The sequence below is a fragment of the Sparus aurata genome, chromosome 11 (genome assembly GCF_900880675.1).
Source record: "Sparus aurata chromosome 11, fSpaAur1.1, whole genome shotgun sequence".
Taxonomy (NCBI): domain Eukaryota; kingdom Metazoa; phylum Chordata; class Actinopteri; order Spariformes; family Sparidae; genus Sparus; species Sparus aurata.
The window spans coordinates 23,582,107-23,602,258 of NC_044197.1; the positions used below are offsets into that span (position 1 = coordinate 23,582,107).

Genomic DNA, 20,152 nt, shown 5'->3' on the forward strand with positions numbered 1-20,152 from the left:
AATGACCGAAAAAGATATCAGCCATGGTACATCTTCATTATGAAACTTTGGCCTTAGGGTTAGGGTTGGATTTGATATCAAGCATTACATTAATTGGAAATGTATTTTCTGATATCGACACATTTGCTGATATCAATGAAATAGTTGAAATCAACAACTGATTCTTTTAAAATCAAGTCTGTTTAATTCCTGACATCATTCAAGAATTTTACTGATTTCCAGGAAACATTATCAAAATAAAATAGGTTTAAAATACGTTTGTCTTCAACATGACATATTCCAGTAGTAGCAAATTTCGCGATGTAATATCATCTTGATATGAATTATTCATCAGTTAAGAATTAAAATGCAATAGAAATGGAACTAACTAAATCATAGCTAAATCAAGCTTGAAATATTGATTTGAAAAATAGTTTTAAATATAGATAAATAGAATAAAAAAAATGTATGAATGGGTTTTTTTATTCCTGATTATGAACAAAATTGCTGACATATTACAGTAGCTGAATAATGTAGATGTGATCTCATCCATATCACAGTGCATGCATCCTATCATTACTCTGTGCTGTTGGGACTCCAGTAAATATACAGATAGCAGTTATGATGTATATTCATGTAGATTTTGTAGTCATTGTATTTAATTGGGGTCCACTTCATTAAAAGTACCATGTCTGTTTACACTGTAGCGATTACAAGATAAAGAATAGCTCGCAGGTGTGTTTTAAAAAAGTTTATCTATTTACAATAATGACGTTTAATCACGTGTTTCACTGTGCGGAGTGACCACGGGAGGCGTTTCCATGGCAACGCGACCAGGAAGTCGAGGCTGAAGTCAGAGTGGAGCAGACGGCTCTCTCTCTCTCTCTCTCTCTCTCCTGGCGGATAAAACCGGCTCCTTACTTCGTGTAAGTGTCACAATAGTATTGCCCAAACCTGACTGCAACATCTCCACCGTGAGTCCAGGATGTCTGCGTCCATGAGGGCCACTTCAGCGCCAAGTTCATCGAGGCCGGACCGACCACTGGACACCAGAGGTAACGTCACTGTGTGCAGTCAGTGCGGGAGGTTAGCTTAACGTTACAGGGCTCAGCTGGCAGCAGGTGGATCATGGAAACACTGAAGGTTAACGACAGTGCTCATACAATGTCACAACACACATCACTTCACACAACTGGACTGATACAACAGCTTCAAAGTTTTGCATTCATGATTAAAAGTCTCGCTTTTACTCTTAAACTTGACCAAGAATGGACAAGGATGGAAGCTACAATCATTGGATATAAAATGGCAGGAAAAACACACGAATAGTTAGTTGAACCAAGGACTTTTTTTTGCTTGTTGTGGAGGTAGGTCTGGACCACTCACGGACAGACAGATAGATAGATAGATAGATAGATAGATAGATAGATAGAAACTGGACTATATGGTGCAACAATAACAATATATGCATAAACAATGACAAAGTATATTAAATAAGCTAATTACTATGATCCCTGACATTTTGATGATAGTGTATATTGAATAAAATAAGGATTAACATCTCTGACATTTATTACGCAAACAGCGTTGCCAGCACGTGATGCACTGGGGCCCAAAAGTACTTTTTTTCAGTAAGCTAACATTATGAATGTTGAGATGACTCATCTCACTGTCGGTATTTGAGCCATTTGGTCCAATAACATTTGGAAAGTCTATAAGAGCTGCAGGATTAAACTGTTGTTTACTCTTGTAAATTGGCTGGGTGCTAAACTGGAAGTTAGCTGTCTCGGTTGGCGAAGGTCTCTAGTGTGCACACTCTATGGTCATTAGAGTCATTCAAGTTTGATTATGTTATCCCCGTTCAAGATAGCCAGGTGCTAAACTGGAAGTTAGCTGGCTTGGTCTGCCGTGCACTCCTAGTGCTACCGACCAGTGGTCCATGTAAAGCAACCATGGTCGGTGGACAGACCACTGAATTCGCTTCAACCCCTGCTGAGAGAGTGAGAAAAAAAATCCTGGTTCCGTCCCTTTATCCAAGCTAGTTAAGTGAAGGTAACATTATGTAGGAATTGGCATTTTGTGTGATTTGGCGTCACCCGCAGTTTCTGAGTGCAACAATTTGTAATTCACAATGTAGGTGCTAAATAACAGTGCTACTTCTTGAAAACTTGTAATTAAGATAAAAATGTATGTAACGCTGTGTTCGAAACCTCTCCGAGTGGCTGAGACAGAGACGACATTCACACTATAACAAGACACTATGATTTTGAAGCTGTTATTTTAAGGTAAAAAAGTTACATAGTGTTGCTTTAATGGGATCTACTCTGGACTCTGATCTACCCCCATCCTCCATCCAAGTTTTCTGGATATGTCATGCAAATATGGAAAGCCTGAGAGATGGAAATATGGACATGTCTTTATGGAAACGTCAAACTGCATATACGTACCATCCAATCATGCCAAGGTGAGACCTTCTCGGTCTGACAAGGTCGAGGTCTGACCTACTGGTTCGTTTGACTTTGATTTTATTTTTCTCAGTTGTGGAACTGAATTCTCAAGTCCCAGCAGAGAGTAGGAGGACACAGCTTCCTCCTGTCAACAACAAGATCATCCCAGATGAACTGGAGGTCAGCCTTACCTCGACTGTCTGCAACAGGACCACACTGGGGCAAACTGCACACCATCAACGCTGCAAGGTACATTCAGACCAAGAGGGTTTTATCTGCATCGCTCAATTTAGTTTGCACCAGTGTTCCTAAGATGATCTTGTGTACAGGGCTGTGGAATCAGGCGACCCGACGCAGTCTGGCATCACCCGCTTGGGCGACAGAAATACAAATACTTTCTGGAGCATCCGACGTCCATGACTGGAGCTGGCAGGTCAGCTACTGTAGAGTATAAACATTGCCGATGAAGCTTCCGAAGTCTCTTTAAATATCTAGTAAAACATGCACTGTATCAGTGATTACAGACATAGCAATAGCCTAATAAATGTTTTTGTCTGAAGTTAGTTAACAGCTAAATGTCCATGTTTTTTTTCTATTCAGGGATATTTCCTTTCTGTGCGACGCTATGGTAACCCAGAAAAAGACAGCACCCCTCCCACCACTGACTGACAGGAGTGGCATTGGTGACACGGAGGTGAGCTGTTTCAGCTTTCTATTCTCTGGCCTTTTTCAAGTTCAGGTTCGACTTTGACTTTATTTGTTCCTGAAGGGCCATTGGTTTTGAGGTATAGAGTACGCCATAAAAGGTTACAAACAAACATTAAAGAACATACTGTCTGCTCAGCAGCACTACTTAAGTGAACAAGGATAATGATAATCAGGACAGAATAAATCAATACAATGATGACTATCCTGCCAAATAAGGGTTAAATAAAATAACTAAAAATGACCAACGTAACACCTCTTATTTAAATTATGTCAATAAAATCAACAAAATCTTCCAGCATCAACGATATTCTAAAAATCTTCAGAAGTCATCCTTCAAGATCATCATCATCAATCATCCTGAGTACACGCCTTATTTTCAGTTTTCAAGTTTTAGTATTTTAGGGATCTTCAGGGATACCATGTTGATTCAAAGTACAGTTTGCCTGTACAGTACTTGTAGGTTTGATAGTTGTCCTAAAACAATATCTGATTTATCGTAATAGCTCTTTTCACCTTGTATTCATCTATACATGGACACAAGGATACAGTGTGCGGTGATACTGACTCTGCCACTCTGTTTTTCAGAACACGAGTGTCTCAGAGAGTCTGATCCCGGAAGAATATCGTATTGTGAAAAACAAAGGCTTGCGGTGCCTTGAGTTCTATGAGGAGTGAGCCTGCTTCATTATTTTCATCCACTGGATTAATGTTAAGTCTGCACCCTCATATTGCCATTGTCAAACTGGGATTTAGTTTTCCTGTCAACCCCCCTGTTGCTTCTGTTCCTCAGTTCCTTCACAGTGCAGCTGCAGGACGATGAGCAGAAGCTACGGGTCTTCCCCTCCCTGTGAGTTCAAAAATGCAAATTTAATTCACATATAAACCTTAGTCGTGTTGAATTCAATGAAAGATTGTGTTGTCTGAAACAGTGCTACAGCTCATTTGTAGGAAGTGTACCACTAGGTAGGCAAAGTCCCAATATGATGAGGGTTGTTGTCAAGGAAAGACGCTAACTGTGTAGTGATACGGACGTGTGTGTCTTCTGTGTGTTCAGGAGGCCCAGTGGCAGACTTGAAGTGATCCAGCTGATGAGTATGATGGACGACATGCTGCTGAAGGCCGGAGTGGATCAGCAGAGTGAGGAGCTGACTGAGCTCTCCCAGGTAAGACAGGCAAACAGCTTCAACAAAAAAATAGAGCGCTCTGTGCCTCTATGGCTGTATGGCAGTTGTGCTGTCTTGCATTCACGTACATAATATAAAAAGTAATGGGACAACTTTTAAAGCAAAAATGGAACAAAACAGTGCAAAATATCATGAACAAATTACATAAAAGTACCACAGGTCAAGTTTCCTATCCTTATGAGATGAAGGTCCTCTGTTTAACACTGACAAGAACAAGACGTGTTGATCAGTGTGTTACTCGCTGCTTGTAATGTTTTCTGTTATAACAACAGCAACATTTGAGTATATGTATATGAAAAATGAGATTCTAATAAGATTGTAGTCATCTACAGATATTTGAATCAGTACATTGAAATGTCTTACAGATGGAGGGTCTACTGAACATGGTACAGGTGGAGCAGAACATCTACAACATTGTTTTCCATGAACTGATCAGGCAGGTCAGCGTGAGCTGTGCTGAGAGAGGACAGTTGCTCTCCAAACTCAGGTTAGCAGGTTTCTTTTAAATGGTAAAACCTCAGCAGTTGATGAAGGAATTGAAACCACTTCAAATCAGATTGTGGAAATATTGATGTAAATAGGAACTTAAGTGTATTATAATTACTTTTTATTTACCTCAAAACATTTAAACATGATGGTTTCGGGAATCTTTTCCAGTAATGACCCAGGAAGGCTTTGCTCCCAGAAACTCTTGTGTTCGTTTGTCCAGACAGCGCTACCAATCCCTGCTCGAGCGAATCCCCCGCTGTCTGAAGGCTCTGCACACTGAGACAGTTGCACAGCGGGCTCTGGACCGTCGGCTCACCGAGGAGATCTATCATGTCAGGACATCCATGCAGCAGCTTAGCACGTACGTTGGTTAGGTGTCGGACTGCTGGGTCATGTTAAATAAAATACTGTGAACTGGTAGAGTGATACTGTTGCAACTCAAGAAGCGAACAATTACAATGCAGTGTGCAGTGTCTACACTCATTTCTGTGTGTCTCTGTGTTTGTGTATTTATGTGTGTATGTCCTCTTCACAGGGAACTGTCCAGAATCAGAGACCATGATGCCTTTGTTTCCCAGCAAGCGGAGCATGCTCACCAGCAGCTGGCCGGGGCACTGAAGCAGACTCACACCAACTCAGAGTCAGTCCCTCATTCGGTCCAAGTCGCATTTTCCTCAAGTTTATTAATTCAAATAATTCAACAGAATGATGTCATCATTATGTACATATTTATCTGCTGAGTGTTTTATTTCAAGCTAAATGGTTCCTTAATCATTGCTTCACTTTTAAAGACTCAAATAAGTGTTTGCAGTGAGAGAGGAAAAAAGAACTATTTTCTAAACATTTTCTTCTGAGATGGATCATAAGCACACAGTGCAAAAGTACAAAATGTGAGTTGGTGTTCCCCCTCATGATCTCTTCTCAGTGTGGTCCAGGGTTACCATGAGCTGTATGAGCTGCAGAGGGGTCGCCTTGAGGCTCAGCTGCTCCAGATGACTGAGGAGAGAGCCTACTGGAGTCAGCTCACCCTCTGCCTCGCCCTCAAGGTTTCAACTGGACTGTCCTTTGTTAACTTCATGTGATGGTTTTGTGTTGTTATGATGAATAAATCATAGATTAACTGACTTTGGTTGTGGAATCAAAAGAGCATTAACTTTAATTTTGTTACTATAATTTTTGGGTGATAACAATCAAATTATCACCTTAAAGCTGCTTGCTAAAAACAGTAGCAATTGAAGTTGTTACGAATTAGTTCAGTGTCTCTTTCTGTGATTGTCAGGTGGTTCGTGTGAAGAAGTTGCACCTTATCAGTCAGCTGCATATCACCGAGCAGAGCTGGTCCAAGACAGCGGAGCACTGCAGCCTTTACCTCTCCTCAAAGGTAACAATGCATTTCCTATTTCTTAATATTTTCTATTGTATTCCTTTCAAAAACGCTAAAACCAACACATGACTTTTTGTTACCATCGCTTCAATTGCACTCTGACTATGACATTGACATCCTGCTGTAGGACACAGAGAACTTGAATACCATCATGGAGTTTACTGAGTACTGGAAAGGGCAGCTGACTGCTTTCATGTCCAAGCTGAGGAGGACTGAGCAAGCTCAGCGGGAAGAGCTCAGTGGCATCCAGCAAGGCATCGCAAAGTGGCTCCACTTCTGCACAGCACAAAACAAGTAAGGGCAAGCCTAGATTCTAAAAGAGATTATTTTATGTTTTTATGATTATCTATACTTTTACATTTCCTTTAGACGAAGAAAACATAATAGAATCTTATTTAAAGATTTTTATCCTCCTTCTCTACTTCAAGGTGTCCTGACCCAAAACATGAGAAAGCTTCACTGGAAAAGATCCATGCTGACTTGAAGGAGTGGTTGAATGTAAGACAGTACATGTATTCCCTCTGCTTGTGTCTTTCTTTTCTTGGACTTTAATGTTATCTGTCAGATGTATCTTAGCTTTATCATCCATCTTATGTCTCTTATGTTTGACAGTATCGCATTTGATACATCAAGACTCTTGTTGTTGATCCAATCACATCATCTCGTCTCGATATATCTTTTGATTATCGTCACTTGTCATCCATAACTTTCATCTCACATATCTTATACCTGTCCACCACTGGCTTTAATTATTTATTTATTTGGATCCCTTGGATTAGCTAATAACAAGTTTGCAAACTACTTTTCTTGTGCATCACATAATGTCATGTAAAACAAAGGCAAAGGCGAACAGAAAAGACAAAAAGTTATCTGCATAGATAACCGTCCTTAAGGATAAATTTTTAGTGTCATAAGGCAGTGTCCATTTTGGCAGCCTTTGTTTGGATTTCATTTCAACTATCTAGTAGTGGATATGCTGACATTCGGGTCACATGGTGTGTCAAAAGCATATTCCCTTTGTTGTCTTAAAATCTTTCTCTGTGCTCGGTTTCTCTGCAGACGTTGGCCCTCCAGTCTGAGCTCTATGAAGGTGAGAAGCTGCTTTGCTGCAAGCAGACACTGAGCGAGATTGGCTGCATCCAGGAAAGATGGCTGGATATGAGCCTTCAGCTGTTCAGACGACATCCTGCTCCTAATGGTGAAACCCCTGGAAGCCAACAGGTCTTAAGAGAGTTGGACAGGGTCCTACCTGAGCTCCTCAAACAGCTGGACACGCAAGTCAGCGGAGAGAGTGGTGAGGGCTGATAAAGATACAATTCTGAGAAGTTTTGTGATAAATTATAAATGAGCTAAAAGCTGATTCTGACACCTGTCATCCGGTAAGCAGCTATACTCTTTCGCTTTCACTACTTCAGTTTTTGCTTGACTGTAGTCCAAATGGATATCTGTAAACAAACAGAACTCCTGACAGCTACAAAATCATGATCTTGGTGAGTGTCATGGTTTGGTCTTGACAAACACGCTCACACAAGTTATAGTCAATTGTAGGATAGAATTGAAACTAAATCCCTTCATGCTGTTTCAGGGATCCACGGACAGATCACATCACTGCTCAGGTTGATGGAGTCCTGGGTTTCCAAGCTCGACACAGTGATTGGTCGGCCAGAAGTGATGTCCGCCTCTGATTGGCTGAAGCTGGAGATGGCCCTGAGCAGCTGGCAGACTTTGGCTGAAAAAGCCTTGCAGAACATCTCCAGCATGCAGACAGAGAACGAGAAAGATGACACAAAGTATGTTTTTTTATTCAGACACTTACTATCCCGATTTGGAGTCACAAACAGTATGTATCGTCTGAGTACAATTACAATTATATACACTAATCAATTTTTGTTAAAAGTTGGTAAAAAAAAAAGTCCCTTATTTATCAAAATTTCAGTAGTTAAATTAGTGGAAAGTTTTGAATGTTCTTCAGTACAAGAAAGTTTGTATTCTGTATTTAGAATATGCATATTCAAATATGAATACATTTCATTCAAAAAGGCTTTTCAGTAAATTGTGATCTATAGTAAGAAAGTTCTTAATCAACAAAGCAACAAATATTTGCTTATGCTATGTGTGAATGCTTTTTCTGTGTTGCCTTTTACCTGTAAGTTTAATCTCTACTTATTGTTATAAGTGTCTATTTACACATTTCGTGGAGAGGCTTTTGTTAGAGTTAAGATAAGAAAATAATAGGGCTGTCAACGCGTCAATAACTCGTTAACGCAACATCCTCTTAACACCGTTAATTTTTTAAACGCGCGATTAACGCTCGGTATTTTTAAAAAAAAGAAATGCGCATGGTATGATTTATGGCCGTCGATGGCACCTGTAGTCTTGATCCAGAGGGTGGCAGAAGAATAAGAAAGGGAATCAGAAGAAGAAGAAGCAGGGTTGGCTGTTCGGGAAAAACACGGTGGACTGAAAAGCGAAAGTGAAAGGAAATGGAGAAAGGACTTATGAACGGCAAATTCACTTTCAAAACACTGCCAGATGGTTCGGTCGATAGGACAAAATTTATCTGCACATACTGTCGACATGAAAAGAGTTACCACTGAAGTACGTCGAGTCTCAAATATCATTTGCAAGCCAAACACATGGCAGATGCAGAGAGCCAACCCCCCCCCCTCCCCTCACCAAAAGCTTAAAGTTAACTATGGACAAAATGCGATTAATCGCGATTAAAAAAATTAATCGTTTGCCAGCCCTAGAAAATAAGATTGAACTACTCTTTTATCAATGAGCATGTTAAAAAAAAGAAAAAAAATACATATTTAGAGAGAATTCAATGCTACCTGTGTTTTTATATTGAAATTGAAATATTTACTTTTTGTTTTTGTTCTGTTTGTTTGTTTGTTCAAACAGCAGAGCGACAGAAAAGGTGTTCAACAGAGTGCAAGAGTTCATAACCAGCCTGTCCAACTTCACTGAGGGTGAGAGTCAGAGACTCAGTGAGGAGGTAAGTACCAACCAGGCTCAGTCAAACTATCAAGGGAGGTTTACGCACATTTTGAAACTGTTGCAAAATACTGGGAGATCACTTCAGCAATAGTGCAAAAATGTTCTGTAATATTTAAGATTTAAGCCAATTATGTCATTTTCATTCAAACTTTAGCATTTGATGTTTAACTATTTTGAGATCTGTTTAATCACTTCACTTCTCTCGTTTTCACTCTGCATGGTTTCCCTCTCTCTGCCCTGTTCTGTTTACTGTCAGTTTCACTTCCTGAGCTCTAAACATTTATCCTGTGGGTCTTTGCCATTTACCCCACATAATACCAGGTACTTCTTGCCAACTTCAGATTGATTTTCTCTTTCTTTGTATAACCTAGTTATTGTTAATCTTTTCCAATAACTGCTTTTCTCACATTCATATAGTTGTTTCATACTAAGTATCTCTGAGCAACAGAGCAGCTGTGATTTCAGTCCTTGTGGTTCCTTGATCAGAGACATGTTCACAGTGGTTGTATAGGAGAAGGAAACTGGTGATCTCAAAATACATTTTCATTCAAAACATTGTGATGGTGTCCTGAGTTTCAGCATTTCCTCTCCTACAGGTCACTTCCATTCACATGGCTCAGACCCGCTGGATGCTGAATCTGTTGCTCCTCATGGTACCTGATGATATCGAGGACCCTAACCAAGAACAGGAACACCAGTACATGACCGACATCTCACCACAGAGACTGGATGAGGATGCCAAGATGCTGGCTGAGAAACTGGACTATTTTTGCAAATACGTCACGAGGTACACTTAAACAGCTAATAACACAGAGTTCAGAGATAACCCTCAGTGAAATACACATAATAACTAACAACACACAGAAATGATGCCATGGCTGAAGTATTTTTAGTTGCTTTAACATTAAAAGTGACTTTGACACAACCTGAGGATCAATAGAGGTAGATTTTTCTCCAGAATTTACACATTCGGAAACTTTTTTTTTTTAATTCCAGCTCTTGCAAGCAGATTCTGGAGGAGCAGAATCCGGGTGAAGCTGAGGGTGAAAATGAGATGAATGAGTGCATGAAGCTGCAGGTAAACAATGTTCTAATACTGAATGATAATACCTAAAGCAAAGGAATGATGGCAACATCAGGGCTGTGTGTTTTACAGTGCTATTGTTATAACTATTGCTATAACAATTGCTTGAGGCACACTGGTAAACCCAAGAGAGAGGCTTCTTCTTGTATTTTACATCTGCACAGTGGATGGGTGTAAGAAAAAAAAATCATTTGTCCTGACTTTTTTTATGCTGAACTATAAAATAAATGACCCACTGCCATTTTGTGGCACACAACAATATGTTTAGGATAAAGAAGGGTTGTAATGGTGGTTGCTTAAATGCTTACAAAATCAACTTAATCATGCAATGTTAAAGGTATATTACACATTATTAGTACATACCATACTTTTACACATGTGTTTATAAATAGTTTGATTTGACTTTACAGCTTTATTCACTCATCAGAGTTGAAAACACAGCTCCCTGTTCCTCTTGTGTTTACAAGAATTAAATAATTCCAGAAGAGGGAGCCATAGTGCAGTTACAGTCTAGGGTAAAGTCAACCGAGCAACTACACCTGTGTTGTGTTTGTGTCCTCAGACAGAGTGCAGTAATTGGATGGAGACCTGTATGATCCTGCTCTCAGGAGTGAAAGGTGGTCCTGTGGAGGCGCCTGTCAGATCGGCTGCAGCATCAAGCAGTGCTGTCTCTCCAGAAGACAGCAGGGAGACTGTGGTGAGGAGCTGATTCAAAGACCTGATTTGTTCTAATGAATTTACTATTAATTGAACTATGACTTCAAGAATACAATTTGTAACATTACTGCATTTAAATGTGTTGATACGCGTTGATCTTTGTTACAGTATATACTTTGTTTAGTTGTGTACTTTCATTATGTTCAAACCCAGAAAAATCCTAGATTTATTCAAGGTAACAGTGCACTTTATATGGTCGCCTGCCACTATACCTTCCAGGAGAGACTCCAATAGACCAATAGATTTGCATACAAACAACTCCCATGATCCCATGCTACTTATGTCTTTTTGTTTTGTATAGATTAAGAGATTTTGTTTTTTAAAAGTTGCCGAAGATGAGTGTGATCGCTTATATATTTCAACCTAGTTATGTCTTTAATATTGGATAAATGACTTGAAAGCCTTGTGATGTAGATTTTTCTGTTTTGATGATGGCCTTTTGTGTGTATTTGTCTGTGTTTACAGGTGAAGGAAGATGTTTCAGCAGAGCCTACAACAGACACTGAATTAAAAGATGTAACTGAGGCAGATAGGAGAGAGGTGAGTCGTATTAACAGCTGTGGAGTACAAGTGGAAACCTCAACAACACAGAAAATGGAACAGGGTTTTATATGACTGATCATATAACACTCTGAACTAATTTTGGAGTGTGTTTCTTGTTATTGGCCAGACTGTAGATGTAAGTTTATCCAAACATTCAACTGACTACAGCATAAGTAACTATTACGTAGTTTGGCTTGTATTTTCTTAACTGCTTGTATTTGATTCATTGCATAGCACGCAGTATAATTTATTGGAAAGATAACGTCAGTAGATAAGGTATCAAACAACTGCTACCAAATCAATCTAAATCATGATGATAATGACAGATGCATGAGTGTGGTACTCTTGTTTCTCCACAGTGCACTGCTGAAGGACATGAAACACAACAAGAGGTTTGTCAGGTATCATTTCCATGAAGTGTACAGTGTAAGCAAAAATCCTGAGCTTGTCAGCAACAGTGAAATTGGATATTTATGGTTTATTGTGAAGGTTATAGCGTTTTGTGTGGTGAAAGACAACATGTATTTCTCTGGAACAAATTCATTGCTTCTTCAGGTTAGCATGTATTTGCAGTATCTGGAAATTTTGAGACTTGTGTTAAAGTTATAAGTAAATAAATACACTTCTGGGGAAAACAGGGTTTTTTTTTAAATGGGTCTCATCAAGGGAGCATTTATTGTACGGTATTCAAAACTAACAGTGTCGTTGATGTCCTGCAGGGGGAGCTAACAGACTGTGAGAAGAGCCCAGTGGTGAGGCTAATTGGTTATGATGGACACATTATGCAAAGAAAGTTGGGAGTGAGCAGTGTCCACCTGAATGGGGTCAGAAAATTATATCACACACTTTTTTAGTGTTAATGTCATGTCTTTAACATTGTATAGAGCTGAGCAAAGTGCCTGTCTGTCTCTCTGACTGTCTGTCCTTCTGTCTGTCTGTCAGACTGAGGAGCTGGTTGTGTCTCCGGCAACAGATGAAGCCCAGAAAGCTTTTGGTGATCTGACCACAGTAGCACTGCTGCAGCAGGATCTGAAGTAAGTTCACTTTCTTGTTGTTGAAAGTAACACTTAATATACTGCAAATGGATCACATCACCTTAAAGTGTGAAAATGTTATATTTCCCTTATTTTCCCAAAGTGTTATTTATTTTATTTATGTTAATTATGATATAAATGTAAATCCAGTTATTCAAAGATGTTTTTAATATACCGTTTTAAACCCTCTCTAGCTCTTTTGAGCTGCAAACAATGGCTGAACATTCGTGCTTTTGTATTTCTTGTGATAACTAGTCAAAAAGATGTTTGTATATCTCACAGACTCAAGTTAATAGGCAAGTTGCCATCAGATTTTCTATCAAATCCAGTAATTATCAACTATCATCGATTGTGGAAATAATGGCCACACTGAGTCGGGAGTCTTGAATTGTGTATATGAAAAAGACATCTAGGTTCAATTTCTCTCCATGTGTCTTTCAGTGATTCAGAGCTGTGGGTCCAGAGTGCCGAGCAGCGAGCCTTTAAGGCAGAAGAAGCTCTGCAGGAAGCATTGGAGAAGATTCAGGACCTGGAGAGACAACTGCAGGTTGTCTCTCCAGAGACTGGGCCCAGTCTGGAGCCCAAAATTAGTGAAGGTACCTAATAAACAAACATTTCTATAAACTTCAAACTAAGGCACAGATGCAAAAATAGAGTATTAAAGCGTAAACATGCTTTTTTTTGTTGCAGAGAAAAAGAATACTCCACCATCTCTCCCACCACCAGTGACACCCCCAGCTTCTCCAAAGAAAACCACAGCTGAAGTCAAACCAACGAGCAGCACCAAAAAGACCAAGAAACGGTGATCTGATGTTACAACTTTATATGTATGTACCGGACCGTCCAGTAACCGTTGGCTTTATTTATTAAAAAAAATTGATTTAGGATTTTATGTTTGATGCATCTCTGTTGTAACAAGATGAAGCATCTATTTGCCTGCACTCCATCACAGTCACACCCATAAAACTAGTTAAAGATACAGGGATAAAAAACAAATATAAACAAGGAGCATCATTCAGCAGAGCTGTTGTCCTGTATAAAATGTCTGCAGTGACAGTATCAGGATGTTTTCCAATATTCAGAATGCTTGTCTATGAGAATATAGCGATGCTACCATTTATCAAATGGCTTGCTGTGGTTTTGCAGATGCTGTTTTTGATGTTTCGTTTCCTTCCAAAAATTAAAGACATTATATTTAAAACAGTCAGGCTTTTTTTGACATTTATTTTCAACAAAAATTACACAAACCTAATTTACCTACAGACCCATTTTGGACCCGACAAAATTATTGAAATAATTAATTCACAATCATAATAATGTTTGTAAGGATACTTTTATTCTTCACCTTTCTTAACTAAACAAAACAAATTGGCTTAAAGTTAATTTTCTTTAACATAATCTGAATCACATCGACCTGATAATTGCGGACTTACCCTCTCATTGTGTGTTCAATAATAATTAACTATGACAATTTACTTCAACAATAACTACATGTCATTTCAAAACAGTCCGTCACATCATTGGCGAGTCTGTCTCTGGATCTCCTTCGGTCATGCCACCGTCTCCTTCCACAGCCGGGGGAGGAGGGGGTGGTAAGGATGAGAGATCAGAGGTCACGTTGAGGAGATCTGGGGGCAGCGGAAGGACCAGGGCAGGGTGGAGGAGACGTAGAGAAGCCCTGAACCCCTCCCAGGCATCTCTCTCCCCTTCTGCTGCTTTTGCCTACGGGAGAGAGGGACTGCTGTTTGAAACGTGCTCTGCAAATACTGCTGAGAGTGCACAAACAATCTGGCTGCCAGTAGTAAACGTCAGTTGGCAGAGCTAAAGAACCACTGTATTGGTTAAACAAAAAGTAAGCTCTAATAACAAAGTCCAAAATACAAGAAATAAAAAGACAGCTGACAAAAAGCTGTCAGGCAAAGGAGAATCCAAGAAAAACTAAAGAGTGTAAACAGAACGAACCAGGAAGCCACAGAGAACAAAAGCGCGAACAAGAACTGAAGCAAACACAGGCAAACCAACAAAGAGTGTAAAAAAAACACAGACTTAAATACAGAGGGGCTGATAAATTAACTAAACACAAGTAAGCACAAAAAAGGGTGGGAAAAAAGACAAAGACCAGAAGAGAAAGGAAAACATGATGTATGAGGGTATTATTTACAAAATAAAACAAGACCATAGCTAAATAATAAAAACATTACTTGTACATATAGCTATGTTAGCTATCTTAACTAAAGTTTAAATTGGGTCTCTTGGGTAGTTTAATCTCTGGTCAAATGCCATCTTTGACAAAAACTGGAATTCGTTGAGCCATAAACATTTAAAAAGCAAAAAACAACAATAGAATACAAAACATAAGGTTATAAAAAAAGCTGGTATAGCTACTCACTCTCCTGACCTGCTGTTGTCTCGTGGCCTGGGCCTCTGCAGCCAGACTCTGCCGTAACTCCAGAGGAAAACTGAGCTCGTCTCTGACAGAAAATCAAACACCAGCCTCGTCAGCAGGAAGATCACAGCGCGCTACAAATCTCTACATTCGTCCTCACTCTTTACACGGAAAAATCACTGCACGCAGAGGAAAAATCCTTGCAGAAAGTGATGCATTTTTCAGAAGCACTCAACCTTTTTTTTCCACTTTCGGGCTGACATGTTTCTTCAGAAATCATCTAGATTCTGTTTAGCGGCTTTATGCATCAGGTTTTGCTGTCAGGACCTCAGAATTAAAGTCTAAACCCGCAGTTACGCAATGTAGACCAGAATGCATCGCGGCCATAGGATGCAGTGCTGTTTTGTGGTTTCAAGTCTTCATAGTTACTCACTAAATCAAACAGATGCAGCTGCAGAAAGATACATTACAAGTCTCACATGTCTGCTCTCTCCACCCTGATGCCCCAGCGGCAAGCGACAGAGTCAACAGCTGCTTGTATCTTCTGTCCGATCTTGCTCCTGTGCAGCAGGATGTGGCTGAATGTGTGCTGGGCGAGAATGTCTCGGACGACTGCCTGGACCAGAGCCTGCAGCACCGTGGTCAGACTTGACAGAGCTGTGCTGCACAAAGCCACGTTCTCTATCTGGTAGTAGCACACTGCACTCAGCTCCGGCCTCACCAAGTCCTTTGTAACCACCTGGGGACAGACGCATGAGGAAAATATCAGTCAGCAGTCCAATGCGATAAAATCCTCCTCACCATCTGGTAAATTAATTGGTTGGAGGGGAGACTTCACACAGTGTAATAAAGATGGAATCCTACTTTAATGCAACCCTCTGTGAGGGTACCACAGTGAAAGAATCTCTTGGAATCTCAGAACTTCTGTAATAGTAATAGCAAGTTCCTTTAATTGACTGACTTCCTCTTTTGTTGTTTTGCCCCCACGCTGATATTATGAAAAAATATTAAAAATGAGGGATCCTACGTATAAATAAGCATTTTACCTGACAACAAAAGGAATTCATATCATGAAAAAACTCTTACAGCTTTGTTTCACTACCTTTGAAATATCTACTGTAGAGCTGCGACAATTAATCTATTTGTTTTCAACTATTAAATTAACATTTTGATATCGATTAATGGGTTTGAGTCATTTTTTAATAAAAAGGGGAAGAATTCTTAAATGTTTAAAGTTTCTTTCTTCCTCTGTCTCAAAACAAGACATTTGAGGAATGAAGACGTCTTCTTGGTCTTTGGGAAACACTGATCGACAGTTGTTTCGTTTGTCTGACATTTTATAGAAAAATGAAATAGTTGATTCATCAAGAAAACAATCTACTGATTAATCGACGATGACAGTAAATGTGAGTTTCTGTCCTGATTTACTGTGTGTTCGGAGAAAGAAAGTGCTCACACAGTATACGGTTCATTCTGTTATTTTTACATAATGTAAGCAAATGTGAGCATGTCAGATGTGTTTGTGCTTATTCATCTGTACCGTGTGAAGAGGAACCTTCAGCATTTGCAGTCGGATGTCGACCTTGTGACACACATCAAGGACCGGGAGGAAGAAAAGAAGGCCTGGAGAGAGGAGATAGAAAGATCTAAGGATGGATTTCAAGCATCGACTTTGTTTGTTTTTTCTCTGACCTTTGGTAGAGAATGTGCAGAGCTCAGACTAAAATATTTGAACTAATTATGCGGTGTCCAAATGGTTCATGGAACTGTATGCCCACTAGCCAACAAAAAAAAACAAAAACATTAATTCAACATTGAGACGGACCCTCGGAAAATAGGATGTCGATTATTTTGTCACTTCTTAAATGTAAAACAGATTTTAAAAACTCATTTTAAAGCACAGCCGTCAAATGGGCAAAAAAGTTTACAGTCATCGGTGACAACCTGGTCCTCTGGGTCTTCCACGCAGCAGGTGACCCAGTCTGAAGATCACAGCCCTCTCATGCTCCCTCACTACCTGTCAATCACAATGACAAACACTGGTCAGTTTGTTTAGAGGGATGACGGTGATGGGTAGACAATCCAACTGACACATAACACAGGTAGGAAGGTCTTAATACAATTCTTTAGTACAGTTACATACAGTGTAGTCAGAAAGTAGTAGGATATTTAATTGGATTAGAAACAATGCAATGGATAATAGGTGAAAGATTTGAGTCTCCCTAAATTGGCCCATTTTCATGCCAAAAAATCTTCAACATACAATAAATTCTCCAAATTTTGGAAAAATACTTAAGGTGGAAAAAGTGTTTTGATCATCATGAAACCTCTCAGTGTCTGAGTGTTAATTTTTCTGTTTGGTCTGTGGTGGAGCTCTTACTTTGACACAGAACCAGATGGAAAGAGGGAGGAAGAGAAGAACCAAAGCCAAGACGAAGACCATCAGCAGCCACTCACACACCCCCAGGTTCTTGCGCTTCAGACCTGTAGAGAAGATATCAAACCAAGATTATGTAACTGTGATACTGAGCGAGCACTTCCCCTCAAAACATACATCATATGAATTTGCTCGATTTATTTCATCATCTGTAATTTGTTTTCCACAATTAATGCTTGAACAATTTCAACATTTAAAAAAGAGATTTCAGGTCACAGGATTACATATCTCTATATTCTGAGACAGGTCATCTCTTATTTCTTTTCTTCCTCTTACCGTCCTCCTGGTCTTCTGCCTCCAGGAGCCCCAGGTTCTCCTCCTTGACCTCAACCTCTCTCATGCTGTCTATGTCCACCACAGTGGAGGATTTCACCTTCACTTCTGTCTCCTGCTCCATCTTTGCCTCGCTTGTCTCTGGCTTCTCCCTGTGCAGCCTTACAGATGATGCCTGGGGGACACGTCCCGTCTTCGGTGGTCTCTGTCGGTGACTTTTGGGAGGCAACAAGGCTCCCTTCTCCCTCTCCTTCCTGGGTGTCACTCTGGATTTTAGAGGATGACTGGGCTGGACACTGGAAGACTTCTCCATCCTGCAGTAAAGAGCATAGGGGTGATGGCGTGCTGATGTTTCTGCTGGAGGTTTCTCTTCCTGGGTGAAAACAGAAAAGAAGGAGAATGATTTGGCTTTCACGACTGCGGGTAGCTTATTTTGGCTTCTGGAGCTGGAGTAAGTCGTGCTACCGTCTGCTGTCATGAACAGACAGAATACGTAGATGGTAAATTGACCGTGGGAGGGAGGTGGTGGGAGTGCCTCTTACACCACCCTCTCTGTTTTTTAAATAAATTCAGGTCAATGAACCCTCATGAGCATGATATTGTATGTAAAAGTAAAGATAATAATGACAAAGATATCAAGATATTGATAAGTTCTCATGTTCACGTCATCTACAAACAACTCCAGACCATCTCTCTCCTTCTTTTTCTCAGAATCACACATAAAAATCAAAATAGACAGGGATTGCTATACGATTTTGTCTCAGCAATTTTTGCCCTTTCATTTATAACTATTATTCCTTACTAATGATTAGCAAAAATGTGTTTTGTTTTGACTGTTAAGGTTGGAAGATCTTGATCCCCCATGCTGACACATCTCCACATTTCCCCTACTAAGAGAGTTAAAAAAGAGACACATTTTCCCAAATATTTGAGTATAAAATTTTTAATTTGTTCTCACTTGGTAGCATATCTTCCTCCCTTTCGGCGGCTCGATCTGATTTCTATGATCTGCAGATTTAATTTGGGATATGTATTATACACCAGGTGCCCTATATATAGGTATACAAGGGCTGATACCCCCAATGACATAATAGCTTTGAAAAGTTGGTGGAGGCAAGCACCAATGTGCGTTTGGTAGGAAAAAGTTTATACTAATTCTGCCTTTGATTGTGTGTAGAACTTTCTATTTGAGTGCATGTCATATAAAATACAAAACATGCAGTCACATTGCATTAAAACCTCCACAACCTTATTTTTGTTATGCCTCTGTGTTCATTTGTTGGGATTGCATTTCTTCCACAGTGCCATCCAGAGAGGTTTGTCGTCCAGCATTCAGCATACTGGGACAAATGTGCCAGTGGAACTCAGGTGGGAGGCACAGTTTGTCTTCATTGGGAATGTGCAGACTCAGGCCTCCCAAGTGCTGATTTCTCTGTTTTCATAGAAGACACACACACACACACACACACACACACACACACACACACACACACACACACACACACACACACACACACACACAGTATCCTCCTTACTGTGTCCTTATTAAACTGAACATTAATTCTGTGGTCCACATGTTCTTCTGCATTGGAGGCTTAACTGTGAGCAAACCCAGGTGAAAGGGCCTCTGGTCATGAAGTGTAAGCCCTGGAGGACCCTGGTGCCCATGCCAAAAGTGTGAATCAAAGTGAATAAATTATAGTTCAGTGTAAAATTTTATAAGTAAGAAACATTATCCTTTGGACACTGGACACTTACTTTCATTTAACTTATTTGCACATAAACATAATGTGAAAGACATAGACTTTATGCACATGTATACATGCAGGCCCACTCAAACGATGATCTGTCTCGAAACTTCACACGAAAACACATCATTTTAATCACAGTACCAGGAGGTTCCCGCTTTGTTTCTTTTGAGCTAGTAACTCATCTTCTGCTAGTTAAAGGAAAAAAACTACTCTCAATGAAAACAAGGATTTCTATGGTTAATAATAAAAGCCAACATTTATTTAATAATATTGAAAGAATATATTGTATATTTATTTATTTCAAATTTAAATGTTGACTTTTATCTTATAATTTAGACTATTTGTCTCTTAATTCTGACTTTTTATCCCATAATTATGACTTTAACCTGAGAATAATTACTTTTTATTTAACAATTTCAACTTTTTATCACACAATTATGACCTTTTATTTAATACTTTTGACTTTTCATCCAATAATTACAACTCACCGTCAAATTCTTACTCATGTATCCGTTTATGTTTTAATGTAGGCTTCACAGGTTTTCCTCTTTGTTCCTCTTCACCTGGCAGAGATCGTCTTCGAGATCCTCCTGAAATAAACGATCTTTGTTGGCGTTGCTGCCACGGTAACGTCACTGCGAGAGTTAACGCCTCCTGTTATATTAAGTTGGATAGAAACTCAACTCCGTATAAACTGAAAGTTTGCGTTCTGTATTTCTTAGCTGTGTATGAGTCG

General features: G+C 39.6%; 2 protein-coding genes across 11 annotated transcripts; one reads left to right on the forward strand and one right to left on the reverse strand.

Annotated features, from left to right (window-relative positions):
* Positions 1 to 800: 800 nt before the first annotated feature.
* axdnd1 (axonemal dynein light chain domain containing 1) lies at positions 801 to 13,457 on the forward strand. 2 transcript variants are annotated; one of them, XM_030434522.1, is made up of 26 exons: positions 801 to 1,034; positions 2,518 to 2,675; positions 2,756 to 2,859; positions 3,027 to 3,120; positions 3,720 to 3,805; positions 3,925 to 3,981; positions 4,189 to 4,297; positions 4,684 to 4,805; positions 5,028 to 5,168; positions 5,343 to 5,447; positions 5,733 to 5,853; positions 6,087 to 6,188; positions 6,319 to 6,485; positions 6,620 to 6,689; positions 7,251 to 7,485; positions 7,777 to 7,981; positions 9,096 to 9,189; positions 9,788 to 9,978; positions 10,188 to 10,269; positions 10,838 to 10,972; positions 11,458 to 11,532; positions 11,895 to 11,936; positions 12,255 to 12,359; positions 12,478 to 12,569; positions 13,011 to 13,165; positions 13,260 to 13,457. In XM_030434522.1, exons 1-26 carry the CDS (start codon positions 965 to 967, stop codon positions 13,373 to 13,375), a joined length of 3,033 nt encoding a protein of 1,010 aa, XP_030290382.1. In that variant the 5' UTR covers positions 801 to 964; the 3' UTR covers positions 13,376 to 13,457. The 2 variants fall into 2 exon arrangements, with proteins under 2 accessions (XP_030290382.1, XP_030290383.1); XM_030434523.1 differs by having other exon boundaries at positions 11,895 to 11,927.
* Positions 13,458 to 13,883: 426 nt separating this feature from the next.
* On the reverse strand, positions 13,884 to 20,043 carry nphs2 (NPHS2 stomatin family member, podocin). 9 transcript variants are annotated; one of them, XM_030434530.1, is made up of 10 exons: positions 19,905 to 20,043; positions 18,914 to 19,097; positions 18,624 to 18,673; positions 17,669 to 17,979; positions 17,336 to 17,439; positions 16,900 to 16,972; positions 16,496 to 16,578; positions 15,435 to 15,694; positions 14,959 to 15,040; positions 13,884 to 14,291 (listed from the first exon to the last, which is right to left on the reverse strand). In XM_030434530.1, the coding sequence occupies exons 4-10, from the start codon at positions 17,976 to 17,978 to the stop codon at positions 14,082 to 14,084; spliced, it is 1,122 nt and encodes a 373-aa protein (XP_030290390.1). In that variant the 5' UTR covers position 17,979; positions 18,624 to 18,673; positions 18,914 to 19,097; positions 19,905 to 20,043; the 3' UTR covers positions 13,884 to 14,081. The 9 variants fall into 9 exon arrangements, with proteins under 9 accessions (XP_030290390.1, XP_030290388.1, XP_030290394.1 ...); XM_030434528.1 differs by having other exon boundaries at positions 17,669 to 18,038; XM_030434534.1 differs by lacking the exons at positions 18,624 to 18,673; positions 18,914 to 19,097 and adding an exon at positions 15,192 to 15,208 and having other exon boundaries at positions 14,968 to 15,040; positions 15,573 to 15,694; positions 17,669 to 18,038.
* Positions 20,044 to 20,152: the final 109 nt, after the last annotated feature.

Bases quoted from the DNA above. Each gene is read 5' to 3' on its own strand.
- axdnd1 (XM_030434522.1), top strand. From the start codon at position 965: ATGTCTGCGTCCATGAGGGCCACTTCAGCGCCAAGTTCATCGAGGCCG. The intron at 4,298-4,683 runs GTAAGACAGGCA...AATGTCTTACAG, and splicing joins AGCTGACTGAGCTCTCCCAG to ATGGAGGGTCTACTGAACAT. The intron at 7,486-7,776 runs GTGAGGGCTGAT...ATGCTGTTTCAG, and splicing joins GCAAGTCAGCGGAGAGAGTG to GGATCCACGGACAGATCACA.
- nphs2 (XM_030434525.1), bottom strand. The intron at 17,440-17,668 runs GTAAGAGGAAGA...TCTTCTCTACAG, and splicing joins GGCAGAAGACCAGGAGGACG to GTCTGAAGCGCAAGAACCTG. The intron at 16,579-16,899 runs GTTGTCACCGAT...TCCTCTCTCCAG, and splicing joins TGGAAGACCCAGAGGACCAG to GCCTTCTTTTCTTCCTCCCG.